We start from the raw sequence: 17,898 nt of genomic DNA on the forward strand, positions 1-17,898 counted from the left end.
AGAAAATTGTAAACAATGCCTGATTTCAGCCTATACTATATTATAGTAGATATGTAACAAAGTTTTCTAGACTTAAGCTTATAGATAAATAAGTTAATGAATAAAATTGATCGCATTAGAGGCCATATTTCAGGGTTCTTTGAAATGGTAAACCAATTCTAGTCAGGTATAACCAACAGGGTTTTCTTTAAAAGAATAAAGCATCGAAATTTAAAATATATATATCATAAAAATATATGGCTCACAACAATATTATTTTTAGTACGATCATAAAGACTAGCGAAAACCAAAGACCAACCAAGATAAACAAATATGACGCATAGGAAAATCGGATGAGATATCAGGCTAAAGAAGTCAAGATTATATTTACAGGCATTTTAAGACTATAAAGTAGTGGAGACTCCCAAGAATTCTTCAGTTCTAAACCCCACCGAACGTAATAACTTTTCCTACATCAATATTATTAATAAAAAACCAATGGATAATAATCCAGGGCCAATGAGAAATTTGAATGCGTCAAGCTGCGTTGCACTTCATTGATCAAATCGAGTATAAAAATGTTGGCAAAATGCCCGGGGGTCTTTACTATATGGAATCGGACGCACATGACGGGACGTGACGGTGACGATGATGATCGTGGTCGAGACACCTGCGAGAAACGCAACTGAAACGGAAACTCAAACCAATTATTCCATTATTCAGCACCCAGAGGGGGTGGTGGTGGTGTTGGTGGGAGGAACTAAAATTATGGTTCAATATGTAAACTTGTCCTTCGAATTCATTTATTTGGCCGACAGACGATGCGTGATTTGTTTATAAGTATTTAAAATGAATCTGATCTAGAAAGTCAAGAGCCTTGGTTTTTACAGTGGATATTCGGTGGAGTCAGTAATTTTTGTTTTAAAATGACTAATAGTTAGTATTTACTCAGTTTCATACGAATTCTTACTAAATGATCAATTTCCTTCCCATCTCACTTATCCAATATCCACTGTACATTCCTTTCTTTTGTGGGTGGCAGAAGTCACGAAAATAAAACTATTTCTGGCAAAAAACGAGCGAGAGGGAGAATCCAAATTGGGGACAACAACAAGTGCAGTGGCTACGCCTGCGCTGAATATTAAGGGCACCAGCTACAACAACAACAACAATAATAATAACAAGAACTCTACAGCGAAAACAATAACAAAACCAACAAAAGAAGAACCGTTCGTTGAAGCATTAGAAAGAGATGGCTGAGAGTCTTTCTATTATTTTTCTATATTTCTTTTTTCGCTGCGAACGCAATGCAAAGACGCTAAAACGATGACAACGCACCCAATTGTCTGTGTATGAGTGCGCGCACAGTAACGGGCAAAACGGTAGAAACAGAATTAAAGTACGGTAAAGAACGCTGATTATTTGTTAGCCGTTAAAGGAAATCTAGTTTGAACTTATTTAAATACAATTCTAATAATGTTTTTACACTGCAATATGCCTATAGCCATCCAATAGGAAATCCTGCGATGTTATTTTAAGGTTTTAAATTGATAGAGAAACTTGATTACATTATATTTAATAGGAACACAGTTTACACAGATTTATGTTATTTCTAAAATGTATATAGGAAAAGAATGTTCGCAAAGATTGCCAAAAATACGCAAGCCTAGGACTTTTCAAAAGGTAAACAAAGCGCTAAACAAGTGTAAACAAACACTAAAACGCTTAAGTAAGCTGTAAATAAACAAACTTTTTGAGAACTGTGGTCTGGGGGCACTTTGGATCGAATCCATGTCGAGCGGAAGTAATAAAAGTAATTTTTGGCATTACAATTTTGCCCGCAGCTGTTCGCACACTCGTATATATCGCTTTTGAATCGAGGAAAATCGGCTAGCGTTCAGTTTGTCTGCGAATTTGATTTAAAAATAAACCATGGAATCATCGCACACTATATAGAGCACAGATGTCGAGCCTTTCTTGTCCATCAGATATACTATAATAATGCTAATGGGGATAAAACTCCCAATTTTTTTTTACCGAATCCAGATTGAAGAGTGATGAAACTTTCTTGATGAATCCGCCGCCACTGCCGCCACCGTCACGCTTCTTTTTCCTTGTTGTCATCGCTGCGGCTTTTATTTAGTTTAATTTTATCTTTATCTTATGTTTATATTTGTATTTTCTTTTTTATTATGGCAGTTCAAGGGTTAAAGTTACAGCCACACAGACACCAACACACCGACAAATGCCGGCGCTGATGCTTCTTCTTCTTCCTCTTTTCGTTTGATATTTCTTTTTCTTTACTTTTTATTTGTGATTATCCAACTTTCTGCACTAGATAAACAAAAAATGCACACATTTCGAACTTTATTTTATATATATTTGTATTTAAATCGTACGCACGGGCGTGTTGTTTGTGTTTTAGCGATCGGGAAACTGAAAAAAAGAGGCCGCCGAAACAACAAACACAACACACGCACACACTCAGAACAAAAAGGCAACACGCACACACACGAGTGCCAGAGGAGAGCGAATTCTTTTTTTTCGGTATACCGACGAAAATTCTCTCTCTCTCGTTGTTTTGCTGGCATTTTTACCCCCGCCACCACTGATTCGATCGATAGACCGCGACCTATCGTTATCGCTCGTTCTGACAATGCTCGCTCTCACTCTCGCACTCTTTAGAGTTACGCATTGCCGCTGACGGTATCGTACATGGCTCATAAACAATTCAACCGAATTAAATTACTTGCGTTCACATTTCCAATGCACAAAAACAAAACAAACAAACAAAAAAAAGTACAGCAGCAGAACGCGAACGCGACGAAAACAACACACCCAACTACTAGAATCGATTTTTGCAGCTATAGCTTCGCCTATCGATAGGCGGCACTGTGACCGTATAGTGATCTCTAAGCAATACCAAAAAATACTGAGACAGGGGTTTTAGTATTTTTAGCATAATATTACTTAAATTTTAATTATTTTTTGTATTTTAGTAAACCATTTTTTCGATGTAAGGCAGTGAAGTAATATTTAAACAATGGAAATCCAAGATATATAAAAAATATAATGGGAAATTTGTAAATAGGGTTTGTGTCATGGGTATATCTGCCGGGAAAACTCAAATTTTTTAAAAAATATTCTAGTTTCCAAAATGCAGGGCCTTTTATAAATATTTTAGGTGTACAATATTAATTGAAAAGCAAAACTTAAAATAAAAATCAATACAAACCATAAATCATCAAAGCAATTAAAACGAACAAACATATCAAAAAAAGAAGCGCAAATATGTAAATATATATTTTTTGTTTTGTTTAATTTTCACATGGTATGTTTCTTAAAAATAAAATCAAATTTCATTTGGCAACTGAAAACATTAACATAACCAAGTCATGCATAAGAACTTAGGCTTAAATTATAAGTAAATCGAATGTCTTTATTACAATGTTCATTTATTTGTTTCTTAAGTAAATACAAATCAAACGGAATCATGCACCAAAGAACTTAGTATCAACATCGTAAGCTTTTATATAAAGAAAATGTGTTACGCCTGTTGGCGATTTTCCCGTTTTCGTATATATTTTTCTTTCTGGCCAGGTTAGCTACAACAGGCCAACAACAACAACAAGAACAACCCACCGGAAACGGAAATGGGCGACGCTTGGCCCACAAAAAAAGAAGCAAGAAGGCCGAGCGCCTTAAGTAAGTAACGATTCGTTAAAAAGGCAGGAAAAATTGTGGAAAATGGTGGAAAAGGCGGGTAAATAAAGTGGGCGGGTATGGTATAAAACGGGCGTGCTCCCAATTACACTGGGGTTTCCATTGGCGATTTTCACAAAACTGGCGTTTCCTCCTCCTCCTGTTCTAAATGAATAATTAACTTGAAAATGTAGTTTCAGTCGCATGTAAAAAATCCATCATAACTTGAATTTAATCAATTTTCAGTAATACAGATCTAGAGCAACTTATATATATATAATATTTTCGAAAGTTGCATCTTTATCTTTATAATGTAATTACATATTGATATTCATATTAACGATGGAAGCTAGGGAAACACAAGATCAAGATCAAAAAAAGAGTGGGAGAAAAAGAAAAAGTGATGCCAGGCAATGGTCGAAGCTCACAAAACCTTTTCCGTTTCGGTCCTTTGAGATCTTTAAAAGACATAGTATCCACGTCGCATGTAAAAAATCCACCATAACTTGAATTTAATCAGATCTAGAGCAACTTATATATATATATAAATATACAATGTATTCGAAAGTTGCATCTTTATCTTTACTGATTAATATTCATAGCACTGATCGAAGCTAGGGAAACACAAGATCAAGAACAAAAAGTGACTGGAGAAAAAGAAAAGGTGTCACGAAAAGAATTCCAATAGATTAGACCCAATCATGGTCAACACCCGGAAGTTTAGGGGAATACCAGTACCGGGAACGTAAAACCAAAGCTACGATAGACCAATAAATGCAAGACCAACATCTTCCAGTTCTACCATAACCGCGCAAGGGCCAAAGTATTCAAAGGGCAGAATTAGATGAGCACAACTACGACGAAGTTAGAGCCTCCGGAGCTGCACAAAATACTAAAAGACAAAGCAAAGATGGAGTCTACCATAAACAACGCCAATAAAAGGATATGAGAGGATATAATGATAGAGCATAAGAGGATAAAGGAAACGAGATCCATTGAGACGAAAGTTGATCAACAAGGTAAGGTTGTCTAAGGTAAAAGATTATTAGATTATATCGAAAGTACTTCAAACGCACACCGACTCAATCTACATAAATGAATAGAAAACATAGACTTATGGACGATCACAATTTACAGAATTTATAGAAAGTTTCTGTAACCTTCAAAAGGTAATAAATAAAAATGAAGTAGCATCTTTATCTTTACTGATTGATATTCATAGCACTGATGGAAGCTAGGGAAACACAAGATCAAGATCAAAAAAAGAGTGGAGAAAAAGAAAAGGTGTCACGAAACGAATTCCAATAGATTAGACCCAATCATGGTCAACACCCGGAAGTTTAGGGGAATACCAGTACCGGGAACGTAAAACCAAAGCTACGATAGACCAATAAATGCAAGACCAACATCTTCCAGTTCTACCATAACCGCGCAAGGGCCAAAGTATTCAAAGGGCAGAATTAGATGAGCACAACTACGACGAAGTTAGAGCCTCCGGAGCTGCACAAAATACTAAAAGACAAAGCAAAGATGGAGTCTATCATAAACAACGCCAATAAAAGGATATGAGAGGATAAAAGGATAAGGATATGAGAGCCATTGTGACGAAAATTGATCAACAATTGGCAAAGGTAAAAGAGTATTAGATTATATCGAAAATACTTCAAACGCACACCGACTCAATCTAGATAAATGAATAGAAAACATAGACTTATGGACGATCACAATACACAGAGTTTATAGAAAGTTTCTGTAACCTTCGAAAGGTAATAAATAAAAATGATTTTGTGAAACCGCCAGAATGAAGCGCGAAATACAAGATCAAGAACAAAAAGTGACTGGAGAAAAAGAAAAGGTGTCACGAAACGAATTCCAATAGATTAGACCCAATCATGGTCAACACCCGGAAGTTTAGGGGAATACCAGTACCGGGAACGTAAAACCAAAGCTACGATAGACCAATAAATGCAAGACCAACATCTTCCAGTTCTACCATAACCGCGCAAGGGCCAAAGTATTCAAAGGGCAGAATTAGATGAGCACAACTACGACGAAGTTAGAGCCTCCGGAGCTGCACAAAATACTAAAAGACAAAGCAAAGATGGAGTCTACCATAAACAACGCCAATAAAAGGATATGAGAGGATATAATGATAGAGCATAAGAGGATAAAGGATACGAGAGCCATTGAGACGAAAGTTGATCAACAAGGTAAGGTTGTCTAAGGTAAAAGAGTATTAGATTATATCGAAAGTACTTCAAACGCACACCGACTCAATCTAGATAAGTGAATAGAAAACATAGACTTATGGACAATCACATTTTACAGAATTTATAGAAAGTTTCTGTAACCTTCGAAAGGTAATAAATAAAAATGATTTTGTGAAACCGCCAGAATGAAGCGCGAATGGGAGCAGCCTTGGGGTAAACTACGAAGTAATGAATTCTTCGAGCTGGGGGCTAATTACACAACCCGCCGTTTCCACTTCCTCAACATGTTCTTGAGGTTTTCTTGTTGTACTTCTGCCTTTGAAGACTTTTCCCAGTTGAAAAACTCGGGAAGGTGGGGAAAAAAACTAGGTGGACTCGAAAGCGCGCTTAAGCATTTTAGCCAGATTGCCGTTGTTAAGGCAAAGTTGGTAATGGTGTTGGCTTTGATGTTGATGTAGTTGTTGATGATGTTGTTGTTGATGTTGTTGTTGTTATTGATGTGTATGTGGATGCTGATGGAGGCTTACGAGGATTCGCTTGCGTTGGTGTGCGTGCTGGTGTATCTGTGTGTGCGACTGTATCTGTATCTGTATATGTGATTTGTTTTTTGTTTTTTTACATGGATTTTTAACTGAGACCATTGGCGCAAATGATTATATTGCAGCAACTTACAGTCTGCGACCCGCTCCTTGACTTGGTTCCCTGCTGCAACTGCTGCTGCTGCTGTTGCGGCTGCTGCTGATTTTGCTGCAGCTGCTGCGGGGAGCGGGAACTGCGCTGTTGCTGCTGCTGCTGCTCGGCCGGTGGCTCCTTTGTATTTTCCGTGTCCGACTCGATGCGCATGCGTTGATTCTGCGAAAGATCAAATCAAAGTGGAAAGTGATCAGTAAAAGTATCACAATTATTATTATATAATATAATATATGTATCAAGGAAAGTTATTACTACACTCGTTTTTCAGCCATTAAACTTTGAACAAAATATATAGCCTACTTCTCAGCTGATGACTTAAAGAAAATTCCAAATACCGACAGACTTATCGTTCAATATCTCAAGGATTCATATCATCATAATGGTTAATGAGATTATTTAATAGAAAATCGATATTTTTTAGACCTTTCATCCCTTTACCACTTACATTGGCACAACAGCAGGCATATCGAGAACCGATCCCACCCCCCGAATCATTATCTCTTTCCCTTTCCTTTTCCTTATCCTTTTTCTGACGATCCCTGGACTGATGTTGATCCTGTTGATGTGTTTGTTGTTGTTGCTGTTGATGATATTGTTGTTGTTGTTGCTGCTGCTGCTGCTGCTGTGGCGGCGGCGCCGTTAATTGACGTCGACGTCGACGCATTCGCACCGGCGACCGCGAGCCAACATAATTTGAAAATCGGCGCCTCGAATGCCTGACAATTGACACCCAGTCAATCATTTCTCACAGTGTATTCTCAACCCCGCGATGATTTTATGATGTTTTATGTTTTATATTTAATAAAGCTCTTGTTTTATTTTAATCGGTGGGTTGGGTTGTCTTTGTGGTTTTCACTTTGTGCGTTTCATTTTATCTTAAAAAATATGTTAAAAAATTTAAAAATAAAAACAGATGGTGTCTAAGACCAGAATGGGTTCACAATTCGGTTTCGTTCCACTTTAATATATTCCCAGAAAATCTTTAAAAATATTCATAAGCGCTGGCTAATGTTTTCTTACTCAGAATAATTATGAGAAGTGAGAAATTTTGCTTTGCCTTTTCAAAGAATCTCATTCTAATTATGATTTCGCATTATTTTTGTTTAGGTTTGATGATTTAATCACTAAATAAACATTAAGAAGTCAACATCAAGGGGCTAATGTGATGTCGTCTTTGCTCCTTTGAAGAGTTGCGATAGCAACAAGTTGAGTGCAAACAGCCGGAAAAGCGTAAAGGCCGGAACGAATGGGATTGAAATCGGCACCCTTCGCTGTCTTTTGTTTGTTTTTCACCGGTTACACACACACACAGAGAAAGAGATGGAAATCTGTTTGCCATTTTTATATTTGCAACTCACAAATAACCAAAAATTAGACACAAAATTTTGGTTAATATTTAAAAATATTTAATTAACCGGAATAAACCGAATCCGTTGGGTAATCTCTCTTGGTAGCCACTATATATTTATCTAAGTTTTCAATGAATCATAAATCATTTTCATATTTTCCCTGAGACTTGTTTATTTTGCTTGCATTGAGAGCGATGAATTGATTTGCGATCACTTTGCCAGAAACAATATTTACATTTTGAGTTTATTTATGATTTGTTATTATTTGATTTTTGATATTTTTATAACTATTAGAATGAAAAGCTGCTCTAGATTTCAGTTTAAAGTGTTTAATTTATAACAAAAACCCAGTTCGTAGTGCACTTTTCGAGTGTCCACTGTTTTATATTGTCTTCTCGCAGAGAGTTCACTTTTCATTAGATTTTGAATAGAGTGCGCCGTGCCAAGGCCCGAAAACCGAATGCCAAATACATTTTTTTGTTTACACTCAGAGCGTAGAAACATGTGTTCTCCTGTGCGGATGTTCTAAATTCGAAATTTCTTGTTGCTGTATGAGAATTTCTCTCGAAATAAGCAGCGGAAAATCAAAATCCGAACGCTATTTGGCATGAAAGAAACGCAAGAAAAGCCAAACGTTGCGAGCTGCCAAAATAAATAGATTGATATATTGCTCGACTCATTTATGTTGTTGTTGTTGTTGTTTTTGTTGCTGCTTTAACGATGTTTTCCAATGCCAGACGACCATGAATGAAAAACTCAAAAAGAGACAGCAAAGAAAATGAGAAAGAACGGAAAATAGCTAAGAAAAAGAAAAGGGCTGAGTGACTAAAAGTAACCAAAATTCGAAAATAAGTTTAATATTTCACAAAATCTTTAAAATCAAAAATACTTCCCACCCCTAAACTAATTCACTTAACACCAAATAGTAATCTTAAAACAAGTTTTCCAATTTGCACATTCTTGGCCATTTCCACAAGGCATTTTCCGCACTAAAAACCTAAAACGTGTCAACCATATGCTGTGAATTATCACCATTTCCAGCAATTAATTAAAGTAATGGCTCAATTAACTGCTGTGCAGGTTTAATCACTTTTAATTTGTGCCACCTGGTGTGGTGGCTTTTAATTGGTGAGCCATTGCTCTCATGGCACGTGGGGCGTATACGTAATATTTGGAATTCTGCCTGTTGTTCATCCGCCCCGTAGTTCACCTGCCTGACTGCTTGCCTTGTAAATGCCTCAAACTTGTTCTTGTTTTATGTATCTTGTTTTTGTTCTGTTCTTATATTCTTTTTTTTTTTTTTTCTTATTGGCTGTGTACATTCTGTCTTACAATTATGTAAAATGTTTGTCTTTTGGCGCCAAAGGAGATGAGTGATGGACACGCATGTGTCAGAGTCGTTAGAGAAAAAGTAGCAGGGTAACAAAATAGACACCGGCCATCGACTGATAACAACAATAAGATACAGCAAGGTGGGTCACACAGAAAAAAAAAACACAAGAAACTATGATTTTATTACAATTTTTGTGGGAAATATTCGTTGGTTTTGGGAATATGGTTTATGGTTTATATTTTGTTGCACTTTTAAGTTGGTTTCTCACAAGCTTTATACCGTCTTTGCTTTTTGTATGTTCATTTAATTAAAAAACAATATCAAACTTGAAGATAAAGTATTCGATTTTACCATTTATACTTTTAATATTATTTTCCCTTGATTTTAAACACTTTAAAATCGATTTCTAAACTCAAAAATCACTAGATCCCCAATCTAATATCAAGCTTAACTTAAATTAAATTCACTTTGCTAATTTCATAAACTTTCTCTTGGAGTTTGTAAAAAAAAAAATAAACAAAAATCCGCCGAAAAGTGAACCACAAGTGTTGGTGTTTATATTATTTTTTTTTTCGTTGTGCTGCACGTTTAACGAGGGTTAAACAGCGTCTGGAGGGTTAAAGGGTATTCCCCGCACCCACACACACACACAGCCTACACACAGGCACGCACGCACACCCTACACACGCAGACAAACTTTGAAAGGCAGACAGACACGCGCCGCTATGCAAAATTTTGTTGTGCGACTCGACGCGTCAACGGCACGACTGTTACTACCGCCTTTGCCGTTCCGTTTGCCGCTGCCGCTGCTGCTGCCGTTTTTCCTTTTTGCCATACGTTCACCCCCAACACCTCCACCCACACCCGCCCGCCGGAATTGCCACCCACCCAGAACCACCCATCATTCCCCCTCAGCTAGAGGCATACCACACCATACTAGACCACACCAGACCATCAGACCAGACCCACGGGTCCATGTCCGTTCGCCAAAAACCGAGAGCGTTCGTGTGTTACCGCCTCTGCTGACATCGCTGTCGGCGTCGCTGCCTCGGCCCGGCCAAACAAAAAAAAAACACACACACACACACACACACACACACACACACACACACACACACACACACACACACACACACACACACAACAACAACAACACAAAACAAGAAAGCGGAAAACAAAAAATAAAAAGCTGGCAACACAAAATACGAAATAAGTAATGGGAACCTTGGGCAATCGTTCATTGGTTAGCACTGATAACAAACATTTGTCGGCATGCTGGCAGCATCCTTCAAGCCAAAGACAGATTTTCTGGGCTTGGGCTGGTACAGTGGTAATTCGCTTTCAAAGAAATTACTAAGCCTTGGCATATTTTTTATTACAGTTTTGGCAAGGTAAGGCAGATTACCTTTTGTTTGGTATTATTTTTTCAATTTCTATATTGAAAAATATTTGCCTTTTAAATATTAAATATTGGTAATATATATGGATGGGATAAAGTAAATATAAGGAAACTGTAGATTAAAAATAATCTTTTGTCAATTTTAAGTAATTTTTCCTACATAAAAAATATCATAGCATACTTTTTGACACCCTAAGAAATATCTTTATAATAATATTAAAATTTTACCAAATATGCAAATTATAGAATCACCAGCCAATGACCACTGTACCCGTCAACAGTTTACCGTTCGTCTACCGCCTACCGCCTATCGTTTACCGTTAGCCGATTTGTGACGTTCCGCCGTTTCGCTATTTCGCCGTTCCGATTTCACGATTTCTGAATTTCACGACTCGACGACTTGACGACCGACCCACCGACTTTTTACTACGCATGTCCCAGGCGACAAGCAGCAACAACAACAACAAGAATACTATCAAAAAGCAACAAAAAAGCGGGCGCGAAAGGACAACAAACAAAGTAAATTGCCGTGCACGGCACGAGAGTGTAAGCGGGATAGCAGTTGTCGGTGTAAGAGGGACAGCAGGTGAAAGCGAAAGGTTGGAAATCTGAGCCTTTGTGTCTGCTCCTGGATTTTACGTTCTTCTTTCTTCTTTTTTTTTTTTAATGTGTAGGTATAGCATAGCGACATCAATCACCTCGAAGTGAAGGAAAGAATGCGATTCGACATGGGATTACCCCTTAGGTTTGGTTTTATATTATTATATTCGTTTTGATTGAGATCTTATGTTTAGAAACCTTTAAATTGATTAAAAAATCAAAGAAATAAATATAATAATCTCCCCATTTAAAGGGTATCATCCTCCAGCATACCCTTCATATAGTTAATAACCCCAAGTACTATGATTGCCGGCTTTTGGAATTGAATGGAAAGAGTAGGCGGCACACCGGTTGTCATAGGCACTTAAGCCGCAGCAATTTTTAAGGGACATCTGGTCGTAAGGACATTCAACCCCTCCCCCTCTCTCTCTCCCTGGTTTTTTCTCTAGCCGATTGAGTACCCACTCCCACGTCCCATTCTCATCCACTCACCCATGTGCTTGGATCCCTGGGACATGTTCAAGAGATTTCAATTAGCTTTGGGCCATCTAATGGTTGTGCTCTCGATTTTCTGTTTTTTTTTTTTTTTTTTTAATGTTTTTTGCCTGAACTGCAGAGGGCTAAGAAGGTGCTCCACTTTAATGGGCCGGATATTAACCCATTTATTCGCATAATTGAGATTTTTCAGAAGACTAGCTTGGCTTTTACGATATTTAAAAGGGGTTAATTGGGGGAGTTGTTGCGGAAAATCTATATTAAAGGGAACTTTTAGTAACTTAGTTAGCCATTGGTTAGTTACATTAACTTAGGAGTTTTTAGAATATTTATCAAAAAGAAAAGTTTATGGTTTGATAAATTAAGGGTTTTGTCCTTGTAAGATGAAGTAACAACTTTGAAATTTCGAAAAACTTTTCCTAACCACCAATTAGTTACCTATTTTATTCCTTAACTTAGTTTTCGTTTAACAACTTTAGTCAAAGAAAAAAGTTTAATTTCAAGTTTTTCCTTACTTCCAGTTAGTTAACATGATTCCACCGATAGCCAATCTACAACTTAACCCAAACTTCTACCCACTTAAGTGACAATGTTAAAATGGTTATAGAATAGTTTAGTATGATATATGGTCTTAATGGGATGTTTGTGGAGTGTGTTTTCTTACCAAGATCTCTTCCAATTCACTCTTAAATGTTCTGCTGAGGGCCTCGGCCTGCGCTTGGGCACTGATATTATTCGCGATCTGAGTCTGATTGAGGGCTGATTGGTTGGTTTGATTGGATGAGGCGTCGTTGTTAAACTCATAGGCGCAATTGCGATTTAAATTTGAAGTTTTGATAAACTGTGCGATTATCGGGGATAGTAAGTAGTAGTAGTAGTAGTACAGTAGTAGTTAGTAGGCGTGGAGTGGAAGAAGAGAAGAATAGAGAACAGTATAGAGTAGAGCAGATCGAATGAGAGATGGCAACAACGACGAAAACGGAAGATATATAAACTTGAAATCTTAGAACTTGAATCAGGATATAGAAGTAATCAGGGGTTAACAACCAAAAAAGTCTGTGGTAATATAAAAGTTAAGTTTTTAAATCTCTAGAAAATGCATCAAAGATCGTAGATATTGGAAGTTCTTAGAGGAACACAGGCGGCAAGGCAAGAAAAATTTATAAAAAAATAAATATTAAAATCTATATACATTACGGCTAAGGAAAAGAATTAAACTGATTTTGAAAGTAAGCTGGAAAAACATATTAAGAGCAGCCCAAGATTATGGAAAAGGAAAGAGTCATAGACTAGGAAGAGAGTTCATCTTCAAAAACTCATCAGAAATCAAAGCAGACTAAGGGTATAATTCTATACCCTTGGTCTGCTTTGATTTCTGATGAGGTTTTGAAGATAACAAAATACTAGTAAAATATATATATTTAAGTATAAGAAAACCGGAAAAAGTCTCAAAAGTTAACTAGAAATATTGGGAATTAAAAAGGTCTTAGAAAAACTATCTAAAGTTCGTAGAGGATAAGGTCAGTATAGAGGAGGTAGTAGATAGATCGTTGAAAAGAGAAATCTATAGTTATTATCTCCGATTTGAGGAGGACAAAATACAGTAGAAACTAGTAGAAAGTATAGGTAAATGGTTGCAGATCAAAACTTCTTTACAATATTAAGATGAAAGTTAAGGACATCTAGAAATAATATTCCATATCTAATCATGATTTAGTTTAAATATTATAAAACATTATCAAAATAAAACCAGAAACAGTTGCAAACTCTAAAGATGAAAGATGATATCATAAAAGATCATGATCAGGAAGCATAATGACTGGCAATGATATTTGAAACGAAAATCTAAAGTTGGTCTAATCAAGAGGAGATATATTCTCTAAACTAAACTTCTCCCCCCTGGGAACTAACTTTCAATCCAAACATTCTATATATATATATTATATATAGTTAAGAAACCTAACTTAAGATCCTACTCACATCGGCTATCTTAACGGCCTGGCCATCCTTCTCCCATTTGGTTGCAATTTGCAAGGTCTCCGCCGTCTTTTGCTGTATGCTCTTCGAGTCATCCAATAATGTCAATTCATAGAATTCTTGTATATCTGAAAGGGGAAATGATTGAGAATTAGTTTAGGTTTTAGTTTAAATGGTCTTAGAAGTAGTTTACTTCATAACAAGATATACATAATCCCATGATAGACAAAACATTCTTTTTGTGGTTTATTTTTTAGGCTCTACAACTTCTTAAAATATGTAAAATTTCTTGGAAATTAAGCACAGTTTTTCGATGTACAGTATGTACTCTATTTTAGGCTTTTATAAATCTTTCAGAAAGATTTTAGATGATGATTATACTACAGAAATAAGTTCATATTTCACTATGCACATCTTTGAAATGCTTACAAAGTAAGAAACTTCATCAATTTGCTATTTTTCTAAGTCTAACAGGAAAACTAACAAAATTCTTTAACAGCTTAGCCTTTTTGTTAACTTTTCAATGTAAAATTCGACTTTAAAACAGTAAATTACATAAAGAAAACATATTTTCCGCAAGATAAAGTCTCATTATGAGCTTGATCTATCAAAACTGCAAGAGGTTAGGCCTCATTCTGGTCTTAAATTTAGTTTAAAGATGATTAAATAAGTTATCAACGAGTCGATCCTTCCATTTCAGTGCATTTCCAAAGTAAAACCACATAGTACCCTTCAAGTACACTCCTTCCGGTTGATCCTCAGCACATACACATTCTGCAAGTAAAGAAAACAAGTTAGAAACTTCGATCATATAGAGAGAAATACAATCACTTACCTCGTAACCAAAACCAATCCAGTCAATCTTTAGTTTATTTTCTCAGCTGCCAGCACAAAAAGCTGTCACAAGAACACTTCCCCTCCGATAGACCTACGACTTGCCTACTCAGCGTAAAGGAGTAAGGAAAAACCGAAACACAATTGCCAACCAAAGAGAGAGAGAGTGAGGGAGATGGATGAATAATTAACCCATTCACACCATCACAGATTCTGGGATTCCGAAAACAAACAGGGAATAAAAGTGGCAGTGCGGTTAATAAAGTTGAACATATTCAATGACGATAATGACCGACTGAAGTGCAGTCGAACGAATAAACAAACGGATCGAAGACTCTGCCGGGATTTTGTAGTTAACTTGAAGTGAAAAAAAAATACACTGCAAGAAATACATATTGATCTAAGAAGGTGAAGAATCTAAGAAGAAGTTGAATTTAAATCAGAATTTCTGGGAATTTTAAAGGCTGTTAAGCAGCATTAAGTTTTATAATCTTTTTAACAACTTCATTTAATATTTAATTCTATAAAATTTACAAGTTATTATTTCATATTTATCTTTTTAATAATAACCTTTAACTCAACCCTTTCCTTTCCCAATTTCTTCCAGTGTCTTTGAGGCATTGAACAGCTTTCTGCCCGAGAAGCGGAAATCAGAAACTGTCAGAATGCATCTCAAATGCACACATTTCAATGCAAACTGACGCCGCCACTGACAGCGGAAGGGAAGCAAAGGGGGCGTGCCAATACATAGTACACATATATCTACATATATAACCATATATAACCCGACGCTGCCAATATGTTTCGCTTCAATAGCAGTCAAGTGGCCCAAAATGGGGGAAAACTAAAAATCTGAAACTGAAAGGAAAAAAAAAGCTGAAAAACTGGAAACTGGAAAATATTAAATTGAAACGAAATCCATGGCGCCCATTTAATTTCCTGTACCCGACAGGGCCACCCCTCCTCAACCTCCTCTAACAGGGTAAGGGGTGCGGGAGAAGGTCGTATAGCAGAGAGCGAGCTGAAGCATTGAATTCCATGGGGCATGGGGCTATGCCACCAATATTGCATGGAAAAGTACGCGCAGTCATTGAAAAGTGTGTACATAAAGTACAGCTAGATGGAAAACTAAAGGGTTCCCTCGGGAAATTTGCAAAGCTCTTTGGGGGAAAGCATATTTAAAAAATGCCATTAAACTATATGAGTCTATAAAGTACAGCATTAAGTTGAGGGCTAATCACTAGCATTAATTTAAGTAGTATTAACTTTAAACTTAAGCTTAAGCCTTCCTTACAGAACCATCCCTATTCTAGCCCTAGTCTTTCCCTTTCGAATGACCACTGTATCTGCACATAAACATCGGCATTTCTGTGCGTTATGCAATCGATTTGGCCACTTGAACTTAAAATGAGTTATCGAATGCTTTGGAATGCTTCCTGTAAATGGCTTCTTAAGCATTTGTTATTTCTGTCCTCCATTATTGCTCCTTCAATTTGTGCTCTGCTTTGTTCTTCTCTCTTTTTCTTTTGTTTTTTTATTTTTATTTTATTTTGTGTTGTTGCTGTTGTTGTGCCAACATTTTTTAGCTTGGCTCAGCTGAATGCCAATGCCGCTGGAAAAGAGATGCTAAACTTCAGGTTACGCCATCTCTGGCTTTATCTCCCAGTGGGCAATTCCAGGAAATCGATAAGACCCCTCCAAAGTATCCACATTATACTATATAGCTGCATATGTATTCAAATTTTGTACAGTCTGGGAAAGTAATAGTGGTTAAGGGTTAGTTAAATATTCTCAAAAAAGTTGTTAAACTTAGTTTATCACTTTATAAACTAAAGCTGCGTTTATGACCAAACTATAGCTCATAACTTTTATATTTTTCTTAAATCTAAACATTTCCATAACTGTTTCCATTATTTTCACCGCCATTGTCCCACTCTTATACACACGTTTTGTATATGTAAAACTGAAGTAGGCTGCAGATGATTCGAATTCTAGGCCAATTAAATTGGGATTTTGGCCCGCACATGGCACTTCATGACCTTTCACGCCCTCATAGCACAACCCCCCCTGGCGCATCCCTATCTTTATCCTTCAGACGCTTCAGCTTGAGTGTCAATTGCTAGGCTTAGTTAACACTGAAAGCTGGAAACTAAGAAAATTATATACAAAATATAGGAAATATAGTTTAATCTAAGTTATTACCCATACGCAGTGTTGGCCAACTTTAGTCATTGAAATCCATTATTGGATTAAAAATGTATAAAATGCAATTAAGTTGCCGTGTCATAACCGCACAGCAGATTCAATGCAAATACTTTTAGGAGAAGCGGAAAAGAGATAGCGAGATAGAGAAACAGAGATGGAATGAGAGTGAAACCTAACCTCAAGTTTAATATTATACCCAAAACACACCCACAACACCCACACTCAACGTGTGTTGGGATGCGGCTAATACCTTGTTAATTATTTCACACGCACACACAGACACACACACACCTGCAAATTCCCTGGGGTGGACCTTGGTTGTTGGCTTAATTCAAGGTTATAATCGCTTTCTATGCAAAACTGACATTTTAGTTATAAATCTATTGATCCAGAGATGATATAAATCTATAACTTATCATTATTCTTAGCTGCAAATCTGAGTGATCTTGCCTTGCGCTTGTTTATTTAATTAATAGGTCCACCCGAAAATGTTTGGCCATAGGAAAGCTCCTGTTTTCTAACGTGTCACGTGTTTTGGCTTGTTTGCATTTGAGTTAGTGAGTTTGTGAGTGTGCTTGTTAGCCGTTTAACATTTCTGACACGCCAAGCGCAGCCACTGAAACTGTAACGGTAACGGTAACGGGAGAAGAGGAAGCACCAGCGGGATAGAATGACGATGAACAAGAAGAAGGAGGAGGAGAAGAAGAACACACACACAGAGAGAGAGAGAGAGAGAGAGAGGACTCTAGCGAAACGAAACGAAAAGGATTATGCAACTGCCACTGACAGCGGGCAACACATTTTGCACCCAGGGGTCCAATAGAAAGGGACGGGGGCACACACACACACACACACACAAACACACACATAAAAGCGTGAGCGAGAGGGCCATAGGGAGGTAGGTGGCGTTAGGCTGGGCGGTAGAGCAGAACTTTTGCAAATTATACAACAGGCAAACCCCGCAAAACAGACAACTGCAGACCAACCGCCCGTCTCAAAATGGATGGACGTATGGACTGGGAGCAAGACAGGGGGGGACAGAGGGGGATATACAAAGAGATGGCTGAGTGAAAAAAAAAAAACAGAAATTCAAGCAGCGCGGGCTCAGCAAAATAGTGCTGC

General features: G+C 37.1%; 1 protein-coding gene across 31 annotated transcripts in view; it reads right to left on the reverse strand.

Moving 5' to 3' along the window:
* Window positions 1-17,898, reverse strand: part of LOC108116772 (disks large 1 tumor suppressor protein) — a 39,061-nt gene that overhangs the window by 17,426 nt on the left and 3,737 nt on the right. For 13 of the 31 annotated variants that reach the window (XM_017228877.2, XM_017228980.2, XM_017228915.2 and 10 more), the window contains exons 3-5: window positions 13,741-13,865; window positions 12,425-12,601; window positions 6,564-6,743 (exon numbers count right to left, since the gene is read on the reverse strand). In XM_017228877.2, coding sequence (XP_017084366.1) covers window positions 6,564-6,743; window positions 12,425-12,601; window positions 13,741-13,865 — 482 coding nt within the window. The other 18 variants (XM_017229014.2, XM_017228893.2, XM_017229051.2 and 15 more) reach the window with 9 other exon arrangements.

Source organism: Drosophila eugracilis, unplaced genomic scaffold (assembly GCF_018153835.1).
Source record: "Drosophila eugracilis isolate 14026-0451.02 unplaced genomic scaffold, ASM1815383v1 contig_498, whole genome shotgun sequence".
Classification (NCBI taxonomy): domain Eukaryota; kingdom Metazoa; phylum Arthropoda; class Insecta; order Diptera; family Drosophilidae; genus Drosophila; species Drosophila eugracilis.